Source organism: Coregonus clupeaformis, chromosome 35, assembly GCF_020615455.1.
Source record: "Coregonus clupeaformis isolate EN_2021a chromosome 35, ASM2061545v1, whole genome shotgun sequence".
Lineage (NCBI taxonomy): Eukaryota > Metazoa > Chordata > Actinopteri > Salmoniformes > Salmonidae > Coregonus > Coregonus clupeaformis.
This window is the reverse complement of record NC_059226.1, coordinates 4,340,754-4,360,691: the sequence shown is the minus strand read 5'-3', so window position 1 is coordinate 4,360,691 and position 19,938 is coordinate 4,340,754. Positions and strand designations below refer to the sequence as shown.

Sequence of the window (19,938 nt, the reverse complement as noted above, 5' to 3'; positions counted from 1 at the left end):
CAACTTTTGACTGTTATCAATAACATTCCCCCTCCTCCCTCTCTCCCTCCCCTCCAGGTGAGCCCAAGCAGCAGCCAGGCCCGGTCCAGGAGTCCACCCCCACCAAACCCGTTCAGAGCGTGGCCCCGCAGACCCGCCCAGACTCCAAAGCCCCTTCCTCAGCCTCAGATGACTACGACCCCTTCTCAGGCTTCAGGCCCCTTCCCGCCCCCACCGCCGCAGACCCCCTGGTCGACCTATGGGACAGCAGTCCTGCCACAGGCTCCACCCCATCTCAGGCCCTGCCCCCTGGAGGGCGAGTCGAGCCCCTGCTGAGCTTCGACGAGATGGGGGACGTACCATTCTGCCCGGCGGGCCCCGGGGGTGCTGAGGACGAGCCCTCCAGCCTGGTGGATGTGGCTGGGACCCACGATATGACCCTGAGCTACCAGCATGCACTGCAGCATGCTTCAGATGACACTCAGCTGATGACCAATGGGGAGACGCTGCTCAAAGAAGGGACTCAGGTCATTACAACATATTACATGTCTTGGCAGAACTTTACATTATGTTAGCCTTATGCCAAGTAGTTACTTTGAAACTACTTTGATAACCAGAATGTAATTAACATTGAACACATTTTCCTGAATTTCAGCTTGAATTTCATATCATGTAGGGTTTATGACTTGTTGTGAATTGTATACTTTGTATGCCTGTATTGAATCTCTCCTTTTTCTAAAGTCATAATAGAATGTGCCACAAGATGGCAGTAAATGCATTCTACAGCAGCAGTAGTGAGTGCCACTGGTTACCTAGGAGAGAGAGGATGGCAGTCTGTTCTGTGTTCCTGATATGGAACAAAGACTGACGCACAGAGATACACTAACACACACAGTACAGTACTGGATTATACAAATTGCCCCAAGATATCCCGTACTGTACATGCAGTATTTGTTTGAACAGTGTGCCCTTGTGATGGCATAGCTGGAGGAAAATGTCTATATGCTGAGACAATACTGTTATTAACTAATCTGTCTGTCTGTGTAGGCGAGCGAGGGCTACTTCAGCCAATCGCAGGAGGAGGAGGACTGCTCTGCTAAAATGACCCCAACGCCAGTGTTTTATAACAAGCCACCAGGTGAGAGAGAGCGAGAGAGCATCATGTCAGGATTAAGCCTAAAAATAACCTTCCTGTCTGAAAGATGTGAGGAGGGGGATTATTCTGTTGGAAAAACATCATTATATGAAAAAGCACCAGCCTGGCTATCTGCTTCTGTATTCAACTATGTTCCATTGGTAGTTTGTTTGGCGAAGTCAGAAACACATTGTTATTGTTATTTAAGAACTGCTGTCACACTTCTTTTTGATTTATAATGATTGTTACAGTATGTGGTTGTTTCTGCCCCCTTGTTTGACATATTGTAAGACACACTTGATGAAAATACTAAAGTGTGTGTGTGTAAAGATTGACCCAGTGGATTTGTGGAGCTTTATCTATGCACTGTGTGTGTGTACAGAGATTGACATCACGTGCTGGGACACGGACCCTGTAATGGAGGACAGCGACTAGACGATGGTGGAGTAGTACGGTCCGGTGGAGGGAAGTAGAAACAACGCATCATCAACGACGAAACTGATTTTTTAAAAAGTAATAATAAGAAGTCTTGCATAAAAAAAAAAAAATCGGTATAATGTTCTAGAATAAAACAAAAATGTTAGCCACCGAAAAGGTTGTCAAGTTATTGTTAGAGATGCTAATTGGTTGATGATGAGCTCTTGTGTTTGTTTTTTTAAATGTATTTCTTAGATTTCTCCTTATTTGCTATGCAGAGTAAATAGCAGGGAGTGGGAACTACTTTATTGCGTACTTATATACACAGCTCAGTAGCGCATGGCTGTGTCTTCTACAGCAGACTATGACCCCTGTACCAGACAGGTAGCCTATTAGAAGGTAGAGCAAACCCTATTGTGACCAATCACAATTATTCCTACCACAGCCCCCCCCCACCCCTCCTCTCTCCCCCAACCCTGGGCCCCACCTTCCACCCTCCCTAGTGCCAAGAGTTGCTTCCGCTCTGGCCCTAGCTTTGGCCCTCTCCCCTGAGGCCTAGGGGACCTACCCCCACCCCCCATTCTGGGTAGCTAGTTGGGGATAAAAGTGGGTACGGTGCCTGGGGGAAGGAAGAGGGGGATCCGAGAGGAAATGGTGCCAAGTGTAATCCTGAATTGTTCAATGTTTCAGATTGGCCATGGGGCCTTACGCGTAATCCACTGTGGGCAGATAGAGGGGGAGAGGGGAACCAGACAAAGGTGTGGTCGACATCATACTACAGGCTGGGATAGCAGTACTATTGTACTATACCATAGTAAAACCCTAATATATACTGTACACACAAGGGAGGTATAGCAAAATACTTGTTTGTGCTGTGCCAAGTCACTTTGAAAAGGAATATCTATCGTAGTTTCTTAGCGTTGTGTTGGTTGGCATACACACATTTTCCCCTAGTCTGATTTTCTGCTGGGAGAATATTACTGCTCTCCCAGCAGAAAATCAGACTAGAGGAAAATATATTTTTTACGACCTATTAAAAGTGTACTAGAAATTAATATTCAGGATCTTTGAATCATGGCAATAGCTGTAGTCTCTTGTTTTGTTACATCTCCAGTGAAAACTAGGCAATAACTGTATCTAGAGTACTCAGATGGGAACGAGGACATTCGTCACACGTTGTGGCACTATGAACGGAACAGTGTGTCTTGTGCGAAGGTGGTTCGAGAGCTGCTACAGTAGTCACTGCTTTGTAACACTACATCCTTCTTTAGCAGTAGACACAAATTCACTATTTTGCATTCCATCTGTTTTAATTTCCTTCGTCCTTCTTCTAATATGATGTAGTTCACATACACGCCCCTTGATGGCCTCAGAGGCACTGTTTTGTTCACTGTTGTAATTATACCGTTGGACTATGTGTTGTTTTTGCACAGGTCTCATTCCCTGCTCGACTCTCACCCAGTCATCTCAGTTCTGATTTCACCCATACAGTCTAAATGAGAAACAATCCAGTGGACTAGCTTCCCCAGTAGGCCTTAGAAATGCTTTTGATCATCAAGACTCATTATACTCTTTATTAATGCTCGAATGTTTAGAAAATATTAGTCTTGATGCAACCCCCTCCACATGGCTTATAGACTGTCTTCCCCAGTCTTCCTTTATTTGATCTAGAGGTTGTTTCTTATCATTACTGTTCAAGGATAGTTTCATTTCTGAGATTCCACACCTCAGATCTGATTCTAAATCAATCCTGTCACAGTTCTATATTGTTCTATCTCTATGTTCTTACCACAGAGTTCTGAGTGGGAACCAGCAAGCAATAAGAAGAAAAAAACAATGTAGTATTTTGTCCTGTAAATAGCGTTTGATATTTAGTAATATACAACTAATGATCGACTAACACTTTTTTTTTGTAATTGTGGCCCTTATTATTATGATTATGACACTTTGAATTGAGGCTTGTTGTGGGATTGAGTGAGATTTTAAAATGAAATTTCTTTGAAGAGAGATTTGAAATGTGAGTTGTGGTGGGATTCCATATCCCTCGCAGCCTGTTCTGTATATGAGAATCAGCTAATGCTTGGTAAGAGCTGACCAACCCGCATCTTTAGCAGTAACTGACACCATTTCCACATAATTTCAATGTATACTTCTTCACCCTGATAACCTCCTGGGTAGTGATTATTATTCTCTCCCTATCGCACTACTAGGAGACTACTACTCTACTACTACCCTCTTCGTCCCAAAGCAAGGATTAGCTGTTCCTTGTCTTAACTCTCTCTTTTCATTTAAAATATATAAATAAAAAGATTCTTCCCTCTTTTCCGTCCGCTTCTCACACTGTTTTTTAAATAAGCGCAAGATCTTTTGTGACATGCTAAATGCTGATGTATGTTAATAAAAGACTTAAAAAGCTCCAAACAATGACTTAAGAGTGTTTTGATTTGAAAGTTTTTCTTTTTGTCCCCTTTTCCCCAATCCAATGCATCCTTGAGTACTTAAATATTATCATGACTTAAGGAGGAAGTGCAGAGGGAAATGCTAGCATCATAGAATTAAATAGAACATTAGAATGAACATTGGCATCCCCACAACGTGACTAAAATGACATCCATCTTGGTCAGGGAATCTTATAGCATATATTGTAGGGTAGAAGTTCACGTTTTTTAAAAACATTTAAATTATCTTGCAAACAAATATCTCAGTCTTCGAAACAGGTATGATCATGAACACAAAACATCCAACAACATTGAAACACAAGTCTGTCAAAGCCACTTGCCATGTTTGTTTTTAATCTATATTTTTATTCAACTGCATTTCATTAAAGAGATGTTGGTACCATTGACTTAGTCATAGTCCAGGTATGGTTCTATGAAGACCCCTTCTCACAGGTATACATGGAGCACATAGGTTATGTCCCAAATGGCACCCTATTCCCTATATAGTTCCTATGGGCCCTGGTCAAAAGTAGTGCACTATATAGGGAGTAAGGTGCAATTTGTTTATGCATTCCATACAGTACAGTAGTAGCAGCAGATGTAGGCGTGACTAACAGAGAACTGCTCCTGCAGTCAGACGTATAGAGAACACTTTGCATGCTATATGTTGTACGGACATTCACAGCGGAACAGGTATGTAGTTGTGAGGAGGTGTCAAAGAGAGTCCATACTATGGCAGGGCCACGTCCTACTATAAGCCATATCAATCTGTAGCATGTCTGGACCGATATGCTACCTTGGATGCTAAATAAATGTCTGTTTGAATTCCTCAAATGATGGATATCTCACAGTGATGTCAACCCAATGTTAGAGGAACGGTCCATTCTATCAGGGCATTTTATTGATCTCCTCAAAATGGCTGCCACATTGCCAGCTAGACAGTTGATGAACCCGGGTCACAGAGGTGGAGGACTCTTCTTTGTATCTGTACCGTTAAAGTGTCTGTGACAGCATAGGCAGAGCCATTGAGGCAATCTCCATTTTGAAGTAGTACATTTTCTTCTTCACGATTGCTTGAGCCCTCCTGATAACCCAGTTGGACATGACTCCAACAGGGTCACCAGGATGGACCAGCCAATGAAATTGGAAGTCCCACCCAGTTGACTACATTAAAGTGGTGGAAGCCCTCAATGGTGCTGCCCATGCTAATATGGCCTTTTGGCCACTAGAGGCCTCTATTATTCTCTATGATACGAGTCCAGTTCCAACTGTGTTGAGCGACCCCTGGGTTAGGAGATGGGAAACTCTGTGGATGTCAGTCATCAGACACTACTGACAGTCCCAGTCCCACACTAGTAGCTAGAAGTTTACACCTCTGTCTTTTCCTTCTGTGGCGGAGGAGAGGAAAGAGAAAATAAACAGTTGTACAATGAAATAAGCGACTGGAATCAAGGCATGACAGCTCAGAGGCAGTTGTCAATCAATCAAGAAGACTGTGACAAGTTGTGTGATTTAAACAGACAAAACATTTGGTAAAATAATATTTAACATTACCTCTCCATTCAAGGATGGATAGAAACACCTCAAATGAAATAGTGTTCATTTTCAGTTACACTTATAGCATGAATCAGTACATTCAGGGGCCATGATAATCAGCTTCAATTGATTGTTTTGAGGGTTCCAAAAAGAAAAACTCCTAAGCTCTCAAAATGATTGTCTAAATGCAATTGTATGCTGTAAAAAAAAAAAAAAAAAAAAGAAGAAATCTGCATCTGAAATAAACTTAATGGACCGCCTCAATTTTAGGTTTTCACAAGACAACCAACTACCTTAATATATAAATAAGTGCTTTTGTCGAAGTGAACCAAGGACAAACTTTGACATTGCCCCTCGCTTCAAACTGCAATACTTTTTTTTTATCTCTCAGTAATAACATCTCTATCTACAGGAATGGCCTCAAGTAGCTCTCTCTCATGCTCTCTTTCCTCTCTCTCACCCCTTTCGCTGTCTCCACCCTCCTTTCTCTCCCCTTCCGTTAGATACTGTATGTTCCCTACCTCCATATTTGTATGACCTGTTGTGCCCCATACTGTAGGTGGTGGTGCTCCTTGGATTGAAGACCTCCAATCCAATTCCCTAACTCTAGCGTCCTTGAGGACTGAACCAAGCTGACAAGCTTCCTAATTTGTCCAAGCATCTCAAGGGTGCTGCCAGGTAAGCCCATCAAATTCTCCATTAATTTCAATGGTTACATAATGTGAATGAATTGGGTTACATAACAGCTAATAACAAAGAGGTGGACCTTGGTGGATAACATGGTTCCTAATAGGCTGAGCAGGGTAGTAAAGGGGGTACGTATTGGATAGATACAGAAGAGGGAAATACTTTGGCCTTGAGGCAATCAACGCACTATTGTCCATATCTCACTCACATTTTCCCCATGATTCTTCTGATTCGATTTCCCCCCTGCAAAAGCATCTGGGGCAGGATTGTGCGATCGAAATGTGAAGGTAATTTCAGATTAAGCCGACATATGCAGGGTTTACCGTGAATGCAGTCTCCGCTGACGCGGGACCATTGCCTTTAAATGTTAGCGACTTACAGTTAGTGAGTGCATACATTATTTATTTTTATTTTTCATACTGGCCCCCCGTGGGAATCGAACCCACAACCCTGGCTTGCAAACGTCATGCTCTACCAACTAAGCTACATCCCTGCCAGCCATTCCCTCCCCTACCCTGGGCCAATTGTGCGCCGCCCCACGGGTCTCCCGGTCGCGGCCGGCTACGACAGAGCCTGGATTCGAATCAGGATCTCTAGTGGCACAGCTAGCACTGCGATGCAGTGCCTTAGTCCACTGCGCCACTCGGGAGGTAATCACACTGTAATGCTGATCTTCAGCGCTACGAATTGAATTCAGCGCTAAATCACACTAGCTCTGAAACATAAAAAAATATATATTTCTAAAATATAATAGGTTGTGAGTGACAAGGAAAAGCACTTGTTTAAAGCGTAACCTCCCTGAGGGTGTATGCTAATTATGCATTCCTTAATGTGAATTATTCTATTTAACACTTCTGCTTCGGCACTAGGCTAGGGCTCCTCGTCAGACTCGGCGAGATGGAAATGACTAGCGTTTAGTGTTTTCCAAAGCTCTGCTAAGAGGAGCTGTCTGAATGTCATTCAAAACACCAGTGGTACAGAGAGAAGGGGTCAGATATCATGAGAGAGTGAGAGAGAGAGAAAACCATGAATAGCAAAACAATATTTGAGGAAAAAAAGAACAAAAATCCCATCTCTGCAATTGCTGCATGGTGATGGCTTTGCTTTGCTACCATGACGGATTCAATTTGCTGTGATGGTGTCTGCTGTGTGTACTGTAGCACCTGCATGGCAATGTGAAGGAGTGTCTCACAGTCACATCTAGCCTGATGAGTAGCTTGAGATGGAGAGGGAGGGATGAGGTAAGGAGAGAAAGAGAGAAATGGATTTACAATCTCGATGAAACGCTTCCCTGATGGACAGATAGCGACGATTAGGAAGTAATTTACAACCCAGAGAGGGAGAGCGAGAGAGAAAGGAAATCTTATGATTAGCATTATGAATTATTTATACAAGGGTTTCAATTCTTTGGATAGAGGGAACTTATTCCTGCTGGAAAAATACCACTGTCTCCTTTTGTACTTGATTGGACTAATGATTTAGGAGCTAGACCACACACGCACAACCATACACTTGCTTGCACGCAAACGTACGTACGCACACATACTCACACACGCACACACAGTCGTCCGTACACCAAGGAGCAACAATCCCCAGCTGGGGGTTATTAAATTGATATTCATAGTCCACTTCAGAACATCTTGAAGAGATGACAGTAATGCTGAAGAAGAGCTTTTTCAATACAAAACAACATTTCCATTGCACATCGCAATGCTCAGAGCAGGGCGATAGCTTCTCGGGCTGAATTCAGCATCTCCCAACATCTTTCTTGGTCCTTCACTGTACATGTTATACAACAGGACCAACAGTAACACAGAGCTACTGGAGGTCATTGAAGATTTCCAAGGACTTTCTTCTGATTCTGTTTCTACCTGCAGTCTTACAAAGAAAGGCTATGAAAATATCTTTATAAACTCAGCGAGGGGGGCAGAGGCATCATGGGCAACAGACAGTTCCAGGGAGCCATGGCAACAGCAGACTCATAACATGAGTGTACAAAACATTAAGAACTCTTTCCATAACAGACTGACCAGGTGAATCCAGATGAAACCTATGATCCCTTATTGATGTCAATTGTTAAATCCACTTCAATCAGTGTAGATAAAGGGGAGGAGACAGGTTAAAGAAGGATTTTTAAGCCTTGAGACAATTGAGACATGGATTGTGTATGTGTGCCATTCAGAGCGTGAATAGGCAAGACAAAAGATTTAAGTGCCTTTGAATGGGGTATGGTAGTAGGTGCCAGGCTCACCGGTTTCAGCGTGTCAAGAACTGCAACGCTGCTGGATTTCACGCTCAACAGTTTCCCATGTGTATCAAGAATGGTCCACCACCCAAAGGACATCCAGCCAACTTGACACGACGATGGAAAGCATTGGAGTCAACATGAGCCAGCATCGCTGTGGATTGCTTTCGATACCTTGTAGAGTCCATGCCCCGATGACTTGAGGCTGTTCTGAGGGCAAAAGGGGGTGCAACTCAATATTAGGAAGATGTTCCTAATGTTTTGTATACTCAGTGTAATAGCTGCTCTGCATCAGGCTGCGACGCCACGGAGAATAGAGAGATCAACACAACCAGAGAGAAGAGAGATCAACACAACCAGAGAGAGAATAGAGAGATCAACACAACCAGAGAGAGAATAGAGAGATCAACACAACCAGAGAGAAGAGAGATCAACACAACCAGAGAGAGAGAATAGAGAGATCAACACAACCAGAGAGAAGAGAGATCAACACAACCAGAGAGAGAATAGAGAGATCAACACAACCAGAGAGAGAGAGAATAGAGAGATCAACACAACCAGAGAGAGAATAGAGAGATCAACACAACCAGAGAGAAGAGAGATCAACACAACCAGAGAGAGAATAGAGAGATCAACACAACCAGAGAGAGAGAATAGAGAGATCAACACAACCAGAGAGAGAATAGAGAGATCAACACAACCAGAGAGAGAGAATAGAGAGATCAACACAACCAGAGAGAGAATAGAGAGATCAACACAACCAGAGAGAGAATAGAGAGATCAACACAACCAGAGAGAATAGAGAGATCAACACAACCAGAGAGAGAATAGAGAGATCAACACAACCAGAGAGAAGAGAGATCAACACAACCAGAGAGAGAGAATAGAGAGATCAACACAACCAGAGAGAGAATAGAGAGATCAACACAACCAGAGAGAGAATAGAGAGATCAACACAACCAGAGAGAGAATAGAGAGATCAACACAACCAGAGAGAAGAGAGATCAACACAACCAGAGAGAGAATAGAGAGATCAACACAACCAGAGAGAGAATAGAGAGATCAACACAACCAGAGAGAGAATAGAGATATCAACACAACCAGAGAGAGAATAGAGAGATCAACACAACCAGAGAGAGAATAGAGAGATCAACACAACCAGAGAGAGAATAGAGATATCAACACAACCAGAGAGAGAGAATAGAGACAGATATGGAGGGATGATGAGAGGAAGGCAGAGAGGTCATCTTTAGAAAGGCTGTTCCCATCTCACTCTGCACAGAGGAGAGCAGAGAACAACACCTCTGGCTGCTGGGAGTCTGAAGGGTGTTTATCCTCCTCTACCCCCTCCATCATCAGTCCAACTCTATAAACCAGACCCCCCTCCTCAAACCCAACCCAACGCCCTTAGCTCCAGCCTCAACCCCACCTCCAGGAGGATTATTCAGGCCTACACGGCCGTGCTGCGACCCAGCAGAGGGAAGGCCGTGGGCAGGCCACAGCTCTGCTCTAGCCCCCTGAGCCCCTGGATACTTCTCAGCCCCAGCTCTGGCTGTGTGTGAGTCCGGCCCTCGCGGGGCATGGTAGCGGTGGCCTGGGCCTGCAGGGAGAGGGGCTCCGTGGGGAGGGTGTTGTGGTTGAGGTCCATGGTGGAGAGCAGGTGCCCCAGGGAGTCCCAGCGTCGGGCGGTGGGCAGGCGGATCAGGGAGGAGTAGCCCCGCTCAGAGAACACCGTGACGGGGGGGGTCTTGGCGGTCTCAGGCTCCTGCTGCTCCAGCCTGGAGATCCGGGAGGCAGGCTTTGTGTTGGTGCCCCCCTGGCTGTCAGCCAGCACCTCACAGTAGGGAGGAGGGGGGTCTTCCATTAGAACAGCCTCCTCATAGCAGGGAGGCTTTCCAAACACGTCCGTCTCTGGGGAGGAAACAGACAAACATACAGTATGTTAGTTTCCCCTTTACAATGTAAAGTGCAGTTAGCATTGGAAAAGCTTAATATATACCAAATCCATCATTATTATCAAATGCCACTTTACCATGGACACAGTCAGATTGGGCCATGATATTGTCAGTGTTTAGGTCTAAAGGTAGACCTTAGGGATCCTGTGGTATAAGGTTGTGTGGGTGATTATCATTGCTAAACTGACTCCTGCTGGCTATTACATAACGTTAATGTAGCAGTAGCTCCACTGACGCCTCAGTCAGCTCAGATGGCTGACTATACATCTAAAGTTACTGATACCACTGCCAAGTCCACCTCCTACACTGACAACTCTGCCTTTAAACTGTGAATCATGTGGAACACAGGTTGAGCGGTGAGCGTTCCATTGATGAGTACCGTAGCCGACAATAAAGGCTTCTTTGATGACTCAATTCGGACTCTGTGCATTTTATAGTACTGAATGGCTTCACACACGTACACGCATGCACACACACACAGTGTGAAGAGAGCTTAATGACATATTTGTTTTGACAGGAACACTCAAGCCAGTAGGAGGCTAATTTACTGATGTATTCAGCACAATCATCTGGATTCACTCCCTTCGAAGCTCACAAAGAGAAAACCCACAGGAACAGAACAGGTGGGACACAGAGAGAGGGATCAGTAAAAGATGGAATGAGAGCGGGTAGATAGACTTGTGTCTGATTCGCACTGTAGGGCCGAACCGAGCCAAGCCAAGCCAGTACTAGTGTTCAGGGTGCCCAGTGTGAATCAGACAATGAATTCTGAAAGCACTGTGCATTTCTCTTCAGGGGAAACAAATCATTGAGAGCTTTGGACTATAAGGTTCTATCTGCATTTTTGTCCAAATTGAGTTATTGTTCTGTTTAATGTTCTCTACCCATATAGTAATCTAAATACCCCAATTCATGTTGTTAATTAAGTTCAAAAGAATATAAGATATAAATTGCTGACACCATTTAAACAGATAAGGGTTCGGAACTTTCTTTTTGTATATAGAACCTTATAGTCCCCAGCGCTCGTCATGTCGATTGTAATGAATATATCATCAATATATCATTGTTTTGGGCTTTTGATCATCTCAGAATATAGAACATTTCTTTTATCTCTGTTTTTTCTATCTTTGAAAGCAGGTATCATTGCAATTGACACATAAAACATAGTAAGCATGCTTTGATGTGACAAACAGTCAGGAAGCATGAGGCAATAACATCAAAGCTGTAAAATAGTTGTGATAGTGGGCGGTAAAGTACATTCAGCTGTATGAAGTGTTGTTGTGAACGCATGTTCACGCCCCCAGGGTTTGCCATATAGGGACGACTTCCTTTCGAATTACGTTGTGTGAGGTTACTACTGTTATAGGTAATTCACGCCTGGAAACTCTGATACACTTGTGGTTTGAACAAGAGAATACAGGTCAGAGATAAGGCTGTGGAGCAAACAGTAATATCTCCTTGGACTCTGACTACTCGGTGATGAATCCGGAGGGTTGTAATGTAGCTGGCTAGGCTAATAACAATGACACACCCTCTGACCACACCTCTAGAGTGCTTTGTTTGTAGTGCTTTGACAGTGTTACTTCCTCCAGTGTGGAAACCCAGGCTGATAAAGGGAGAGGTACTACTAGTCATAAACTCAATTTCCCAGCCCCCATCTCTTTCAAAGACTACCCACAGTCTGTCTATACTATATAATGGGAGAACCTCAATTGCATACTCCTCTTGTCCGCTCTCCTCGCCTCCTCAAAACCCACTGGAGGAGAAGGTCAGATAGGAGGGACCCTTGGCTTTCTCATCCAATCGGTTTGAAGAAGGAGGCGAGGAGAGAGGATGCGAGGAGTATGCAATTGAGATTCTCCCTATATATTCCAGGGAGCCATACCACTTTGCACTTCAGAGTGTTTTCCAATGGAAGAAATGTTGCTGCTCTCTAAAACCACGACAACTGGTTGATGTCAAGGATATGGAACGTGTGATATGGAAATTCTACACAGCATGTGTTGAAGTGTTGTCATGGTGGCACTGATCCGCTATGTATGTACTGTACATGCCTGTATGAGTCCACATATCCACAACCAATTACACTATAGTTATTATGATCTCTTTTTCCACCACACGTTCATAACGCCCTGCTCTGGTCCCTGTTGTAATATTAGCCCCAGCCTCTATATGTATGAATAAACATTACTTCCATACAGTAACAATGGAGGCTCAGAGCACTGGGAGATGAAAGGAGTGTTTCATGTGCTGCGCCAGGCGGCTGTTTGTTTCCAGTGACAGCAATGCCTCCAAACCTAGAGAGGGCCACAGGTGCAGAGGGCTGGCAGGGCTTTGGAGGGTGGTGGAAGGGGGAAGGGGGGGACATGGCTCAGGGACAGCCCAGAGTGGAGCCACCTCCTCTGGGGACAGGATTGCTAATCTCAGCCTCCGTGACCCTGGGGGTCTGGGGCCCACATCTGCCGCCAAGGACAGCCCCTATGATGCAAGCACAGCAGCAGCTGCAGGGAGGAAGGTTTTATTGGAAAAAGCCCTCTCCAATGCTGGAGACCTATGGATCTCACCATGAGGAAATGGCAATAAAAACTGTAAATTAAGCATGTTCAATTACATTTATAAAATGTATGAACGCCAGCTGTGCCTTTGCATATCAATTATTTTGTAGCCATTTTATGTTCTGGAGCTATAATGTCATTTGGGGGAGGGTATCCCCATTTTTCTACCACTCTGAGGTGCACCCCTTAACCAGCCTGTCCTTGCTGCCTTGGTACTGAGTTCCTCTGTCTGGCTGTTGTGCTTGCTAGCCCTCTATCTATTTCAATGGCTGCTGCTAGCCTACCTTTCACTCCATTGACTGACTGTCACGCCGTTAGCGCCTACTAAGTGTCGAGCTGCTAGCAGTCTCTGTCATTGCGCTGGCTGCTGTGCTACTAACTCTGCCACTGCTCTGCCCACGCATCGCCTACGCTACAGCGCTAACTGTCACCATGTCACCCATGAAGGAAGGCAGCTACAGATACAATGAGAGCCTACAGCAAAAAACCTTCAGAGTCACTGCTGTCATGGCTGTAGCATGTAATGTACATAAAACTGCAGGTGTCTCCTGAGTTATGCTCTTTGTGTGTTTATATTGCATTCATATTGAACTGGAAAAGGAGCTGTAAAGAGGTTGCATGGTAAACATGAGCAACAAAGAGCTAAAAGGTTTAAGTGTGTATGATACAAAGTACTGCAGTCTAATCTTAATTAGTCATAGTGTGTGTGTGTGTGTGTGTGTGTGTGTGTGTGTGTGTGTGTGTGTGTGTGTGTGTGTGTGTGTGTGTGTGTGTGTGTGCATCTGTATCTGTGTGGTAGAATATTCAAAGCAGTATAAAGAAAAGTACTGTATCGGTACATTACCTTGAGGGGAGGCCCAGCTGCCCTGTGGGAGGGAGTGAGGAATGTGCAGCGGAGGGGAGAGGGTCAGCGGGGGGCAGAAATGGAGGGGCTCTCTGGAGGGGGGGTACCCAGCCAACCCCCCTGGGCCCAGGCACTCCAGTGGCTCCATCTCCAGGGCCCTCAGCCTCTCCTCCCTCCTCCTCTTCAGACGCCGCTGGATGAAGCTACAGAAGCAGCACAGCATGACGATGAGAGCCCACACCAGCCAGAACCCAGCAAAGCAGGCCAGGAAAGTGTATGTGCCCTGGGACATCACCATGGTGATGACAAACTAGTTGACTTGGCGCTACCGAGGTGCGTGAAATGAGGAGCCAACTGGACTTGGGAAGATACGTTAAATCAAATAGCACTGACTGTCACTGAGGAGACAGGGGAGAACATTCAAGTTAAAGATAGGGCTCCAGTCTCCAGGGGAGTTTGGTTGAATGTGTAGTCTTCTGTTGAGTTGTAGTCCTCTTATATCAGTGTGACAGCTGACGTCTCAGATCAGCCCTGATAACAGTGTACATGATCCCTGCTAAAATGACCGGCTGTCCATTGTCCTCATACCCACACAACAACACCCACACTGTCTCAGAGGCCCTTCTCTAGTCCAAAGGCCAGGTGTGATCAGTTGTTTTCCAGCCTGCAGGTCACTGCAGATCAGATGTTCTATGGTTCTTCACAGGTAGAACAAGGTGATCTACATTCTCCCTGCAGTCTCAATGCAAAACTCAATCTAAATCACATCCACTGTCCAGGTATCCTGAAAAAACTCAGCTTAAGGAAACTGATCACAAAAAAACACAGAGCACTGCTCCTCCTTCCCACTGAGATTGAAGGCCTGCTCTTCTCCCCAGCAGGCAGACTGAGAGGGCCCTCGGAGGGGTGAGGTCTGGGTAGGAGTCAGGCAGAGCAGCGCCACGTGACGCCCCCGGTCCGTCCCACAGCTGCCTCCTCCAGGACACAGGGCCCAGGGGTTCCGTGCACTCCTGTGGGGTTCTGAGCGGTTCCGTGGGGTTCCACTTGGTTCCGGGTCCCCCCTCTGGCACGCTGATCCCCAGACGATGGGTTCCGATGGGTTCCGGCACCTCAGAACTCCAGAGGACTCCCGACGTCACGCTGCTCAACAAAGAGAGAGGGGGAAGAGAGAGGGCAGAGGGGACCATCATTATCAATTATGAAATACGCAATTATTTTTAAACATGGAACTGCAATATCAGAAACATGGATGTGGACCTGTCTGGTAAGTGATCTCGAATGTTCAAGCATCATTATGATGGTGACCTCAGGGGGTGAGTATCAGTTTCACACATCAGAGAGGAAGGAGCAGAACCCTACATGGATCTCATGGGGAAAACAGGGCCCTTTGTGTGTGCCCCAATACTGCTGACCTCAACATAGCGGGTCACTCTCTGTCCCCACATGTCACACCCACACTCAGGGGTGCACTAGCTGGGACAGTACTCCATGGAATCATTGGACCTGACCAGAAATCATAGGTATAACTAGGGCATGATGTTTTTCCCAAACAGGAAATATACTATATACTGAATCTTATAGAATGAGCTGTTGTTGCTGTTGTTGATATCTCTAGTAAACACGCTAGTCGTGCCGCTCTCCTCCCTATCACATCGTCACATCAGAGCATTTGTAATCACGTCCAGGCCTTGGCCTCCATACACCACACAATAATTACACTAGACTCAGGCTGGATTCTAATCGTCATGACTTTCTTAGAGGTGGATACATTCCTTCCTTTACAGGTCATTGGCCTTGTTCTTTTATCTTGTATATCTCTGACGAATATCATAATTTAACACCCAGAGGTGGCATAATGCATGTCATTTGAGAAATGGATGGATGACTTATAGAATGGTGGTTAGGAAGGAGAAAGGAAAGAGAGTGATTCCCTCACAACATCCCCAAACCTATGGAAGTGTCTGTTGTTGTTGGTGTCCCTTTCACTGATGCTACTACCTGGCCTACCTCCTGCCTTTGACTCATCATGGTCATGGTCATGGATAGGGCTGGAGTAAGAAGCTGTGGTTTGGTTTGGTAAGGTTACACCACTCTACCCCAAGCTTCCTAGATTCCCCTCCTTAATCTCTCCTCTTACCTCCTTCTCCTCAGGTAGCTTATTGGAGGGTGACTGTGACACAAGCTGTCATCACATTTCACTTAATGTACGGCATGATTACTCCAATCTCAGCGTGTGTGCCTGCCCCCTTCCTGCCCTGGTGCAATATACACAAGCGTTAATGGCTGATAGGCTGATAGACTCCTATATTACCCATATGAGTCACGCACTGTAAAGCATCTACACCTATTCTCATGTAATCACCCAACACAGCTGTTCACTGAAACCCCTATTATGATTCTGCATATTTTTTTAGGTTAGACTATTCACTGATTATTACATTGTAGTAGCCTAATACTGTTATATATTGATACCTATTACATATTGATATACAGTACACAAGAACATTCATGAAAATGCATTATATTCAATATCAAACATCCCACAAAAAAGGCAAATATTTAGAGGTTTATTAATTTGGAGGTAATAATATGCAGATGTCCATGCTTTGAGAAACCACCTGATGCCAACATAAACAGCTTTCCTATTCACTGATGCTCTCCTTGCTCTCCTCTGTACACTGTAAAAAGTCAACTAAATTTGCTAAATTTGTTGAGTTGACATAAAATGTTACGTTGAGTTGCTTTCAACTCACTCAAAATGTAAAAACTTATGAAATCAAATTGAGTTAGCAAAAAACAATGTGTTTACTCAACTTAGGAATTCACAACCATAAAGTCAATTAACTAAAGGGAAAGGGAAAGTGGATACCTAGTCAGCTGCACAACTGAATGCATTCAACTGAAATGTGTCTTCCACATTTAACCCAACCCCTCTGAATCAGAGGTGCGGGGGGCCGCCTTAATCGACGTCCACATCATCGGCGCCCTGAACAGTAGTCCAGGTGAGACAAAACTAGAGCCTGTAGGACCTGCCTTGTTGATAGTGTTGTTAAAAAGGCAGAGCAGCACTTTATCTTAGCTACTGTTGTATCAACCTGTTTTGACCATGACAGTTTACAATCCAGGGTTACTCCAAGCAGTTTAGTCACCTTAACTTGCTCAATTTCCACATTATTTATTACAAGATTTAGTTGAGGTTTAGGGTTTAGTGAATGATTTGTCCCAAATACAATGCTTTTAGTTTTTGAAATATTTATGACTAACTTATTCCTTGCCACCCATTCTGAAACTAACTGCAGTTCTTTGTTAAGTGTTGCAGTAATTTCACTCGCTGTAGTAGCTGACGTGTAAGGGTTGGGGTGAGGTGTGACCCAGGTGCAGGATATACAGTAGGCAGTAGGCAGAGATGGTGAAACAAGGATCTTTACTGTTGGTCCCGAAGCCAAAATACAAAATAACGGACTTATCACAATAAAAGAAAGGCGGAGCAATTAAGTCTCCAAAAACCGGTTGACAGCCAAAATACGAAATACTACCTAAGACTGAAACAAATAACGAAACAGGGAGAACACTTCTCAAGTACCTGTACATAGATCTCCGATCAAACACTGAGTAGTACTGCTGGACATAGAGAAACTAGCAGAGAAAACTGAGCAAGGGAACACAGGGAAGTGAGGGCATAAATACACAGGTGAACCGATAGACACAGGTGACACCAATAGGATGATGATTAGTCCCGACTGTGAGTGAGGAGGTGCCTAAGGTTGTCGGAGGTTGACACCTAGTGGGTCGCTCCGGAACTGCAACCCCCTCCTGTAACACTGACGTGTATAGTGTTGAGTCATCCGCATACATAGACACACTGGCTTTACTCAAGGCCAGTGGCAGGTCATTAGTAAAGATTGAAAAAAGGAAGGGGTCTAGACAGCTGCCCTGGGGAATTCCTGATTCTACCTGGATTATGTTGGAGATGCTTCCATTAAAGAACCCCCTCTGTGTTGTGTTAGACAGGTAACTCTTTATCCACAATATAGCAGGGGGTGTAAAGCCATAACACATACATTTTTCCATCAGCAGATTACGATCGATAATGTCAAAAGCCGCACTGAAGTCTTACAAAACATCTCCCACAATCTTCTTAAATGTTAAGGCATCTGGTAACAAACTTTGGTAAATTGAAAAAAACGAACAGTTTCGTTTTTCTGACTAGCAAATACTTGTCCTCTCCTCTTAGGAATTTGTCAAAACCACTTGTGTAGCTTTGTTAGCACAACAACAAAAAATCAGTTGAAGCACATATCATGTTCACTCAACAAGTTATTCAATTCAAATTTGTCAGTTCCACTTACTTTACTAGGTTGAAGTAACTTTTATTAAATTAACTCCACAAGTAATCCGGATTGGATTTAACATTACATTTTAAATCAGCCTGGTAACAAACTTTTGTAAATTGAATCAACAAATATTTGTTTTACAGTGTAGACACTGGAGAACCGAAAATGTACACTCACACTTTACATTTTCTGTATAATCTATCTGGGAATGATAATGTCAGTGCTAAACCTCACCAAAACGCATACGAGATGGACAATTAAAATTACGCAACACTTGTGACATAAAAACCTAATTGTATATTTTTTTCGCATGCGCACCTGATGAATGTCAGGTTGGGAGACAGACCCCATTTCCATAAAATCTGACCATGAAAATGTCAATACAATTCGTTGTTTACCTTTGTTGCAAGGACGTCTCCTTGCTTCCTGATGGGTCAGATACACGACTCGCTCCGTTCCATTGAAATGTCAGCTGAGTGCACAGTTTATGACAGCAAGGTGTTTCATTTGTATCAATGAAGTAAATACAGTATCATAAAGTCTTTGTTATGTTGCCTTGACCGCAAGTGAGTGATGCTACGCCTCCGTTCCACGCTAACTTCCTCTGGTTTCTTGGTATCGCCTTTAATGAACGATGTGCGGCAATCACGAGCGCGGTGTCGTGTTTAGTAATGAGGTCTAGATTATACCGTAGACTGTAAACTACATTCACCTTGGCAACCTGGCTCCTCCCTTCCTATCTATTTGTCGTATAGACAGTCAATCTCTTCTCCTCATGTCCCTCCATCGTAATCATCGTGACCCACACAATCAATGCAGATAGGGGTATTCCAAGGACGCACGACACAAGTGCGTAATTGTTGTTGCATTGTGGCTGAGCGGAAAGCGCACAAGTAGGCTACATTGAAAAGGTTATAGTTTCATCTTTGATATAGCAGCGTATGATTATGTATCTTTTTTGCTTTCTCACATTTTCTTGAATAATATTTGGCATATTATTGTATAAATATGCTAACCCATCATCCAGACCTGCAAATGGCACATTTTGTATCCACTATTGTATTTCACATAACATGAGTCATCCCACTGGGCAAAAACTGGTTGAATCAGCGTTGTTTCCACGTCATTTCAACAAAAAATTCAATGTGGTGACATTGAATCAACGTGGAAAACTGATTGGGTTTCCAAAAAGTCATGAACTAAGGGAATTTCGTATTTTTTTCAAACAACTTTTAATCTAAATGCAATGACAAGGTGAAATGTTTTGTTGATTTCACATCGAATTCATGTTAGTTCACAACTCAACCAAGTGTAAATAAACAATAAATGTTGAACTGAAGTCTGTGCCCAGTGGGATACTACTTCAAAATACATAATATATAAAGTTACAACTGATCCTGTAAGATAGTCACTGACCATTCATCAGCTCCAACAAATGAAATATTCAAGATCCCATTAGAGTAAAGAGATAACACAAACACACTGCAGCAAGTCCTCAGATCTGCTTGTTGAGAAGAGAACCCTTATGTGTGTACAGTATGACACTGAATTAGTTTGGCATGGGGAGACCTTCAAGTAATCATATAAGGAAAGAGAATAGCCTTTGTGTGTGTATGGCCATGTGCTTTGTTCAATGACTGTATGACTTTGTTTTAGAATTGTGCACTTTAGGGAGTTTAAAGACAAAGTTGTGAGCCCAATTCTAAAACTTGATTCTGCTTATCTGCAATAAATGGCACTGCTAACCTGTGTAACAAGCCATTGGAGAATCCCACTGTTCTTCAATGACTGAGAGAGCCAGCCCATTACAGTA

At 44.0% G+C, this 19,938-nt stretch overlaps 2 protein-coding genes across 5 annotated transcripts in view; one reads left to right on the top strand and one right to left on the bottom strand.

Annotated features, from left to right (window-relative positions):
- The window catches only part of LOC121551712 (drebrin), a 121,311-nt gene extending 117,964 nt beyond the window's left edge, over positions 1 to 3,347 (top strand). For all 4 annotated transcript variants that reach the window (XM_041864433.2, XM_041864431.2, XM_041864434.2 and 1 more), the window contains 3 exons: positions 58 to 506; positions 1,027 to 1,117; positions 1,497 to 3,347. In XM_041864433.2, coding sequence (XP_041720367.1) covers positions 58 to 506; positions 1,027 to 1,117; positions 1,497 to 1,549 — 593 coding nt within the window. In that variant the 3' untranslated portion in view covers positions 1,550 to 3,347. The remainder of the gene's footprint in view (positions 1 to 57; positions 507 to 1,026; positions 1,118 to 1,496) is intronic.
- Positions 3,348 to 9,887: 6,540 nt separating this feature from the next.
- Positions 9,888 to 14,089, bottom strand: LOC121550641 (proline-rich protein 7-like). Its single transcript, XM_041862977.1, has 2 exons — positions 13,792 to 14,089; positions 9,888 to 10,348 (listed from the first exon to the last, which is right to left on the bottom strand). Exons 1-2 carry the CDS (start codon positions 14,087 to 14,089, stop codon positions 9,888 to 9,890), a joined length of 759 nt encoding a protein of 252 aa, XP_041718911.1.
- Between the last annotated feature and the right edge of the window lie 5,849 nt (positions 14,090 to 19,938).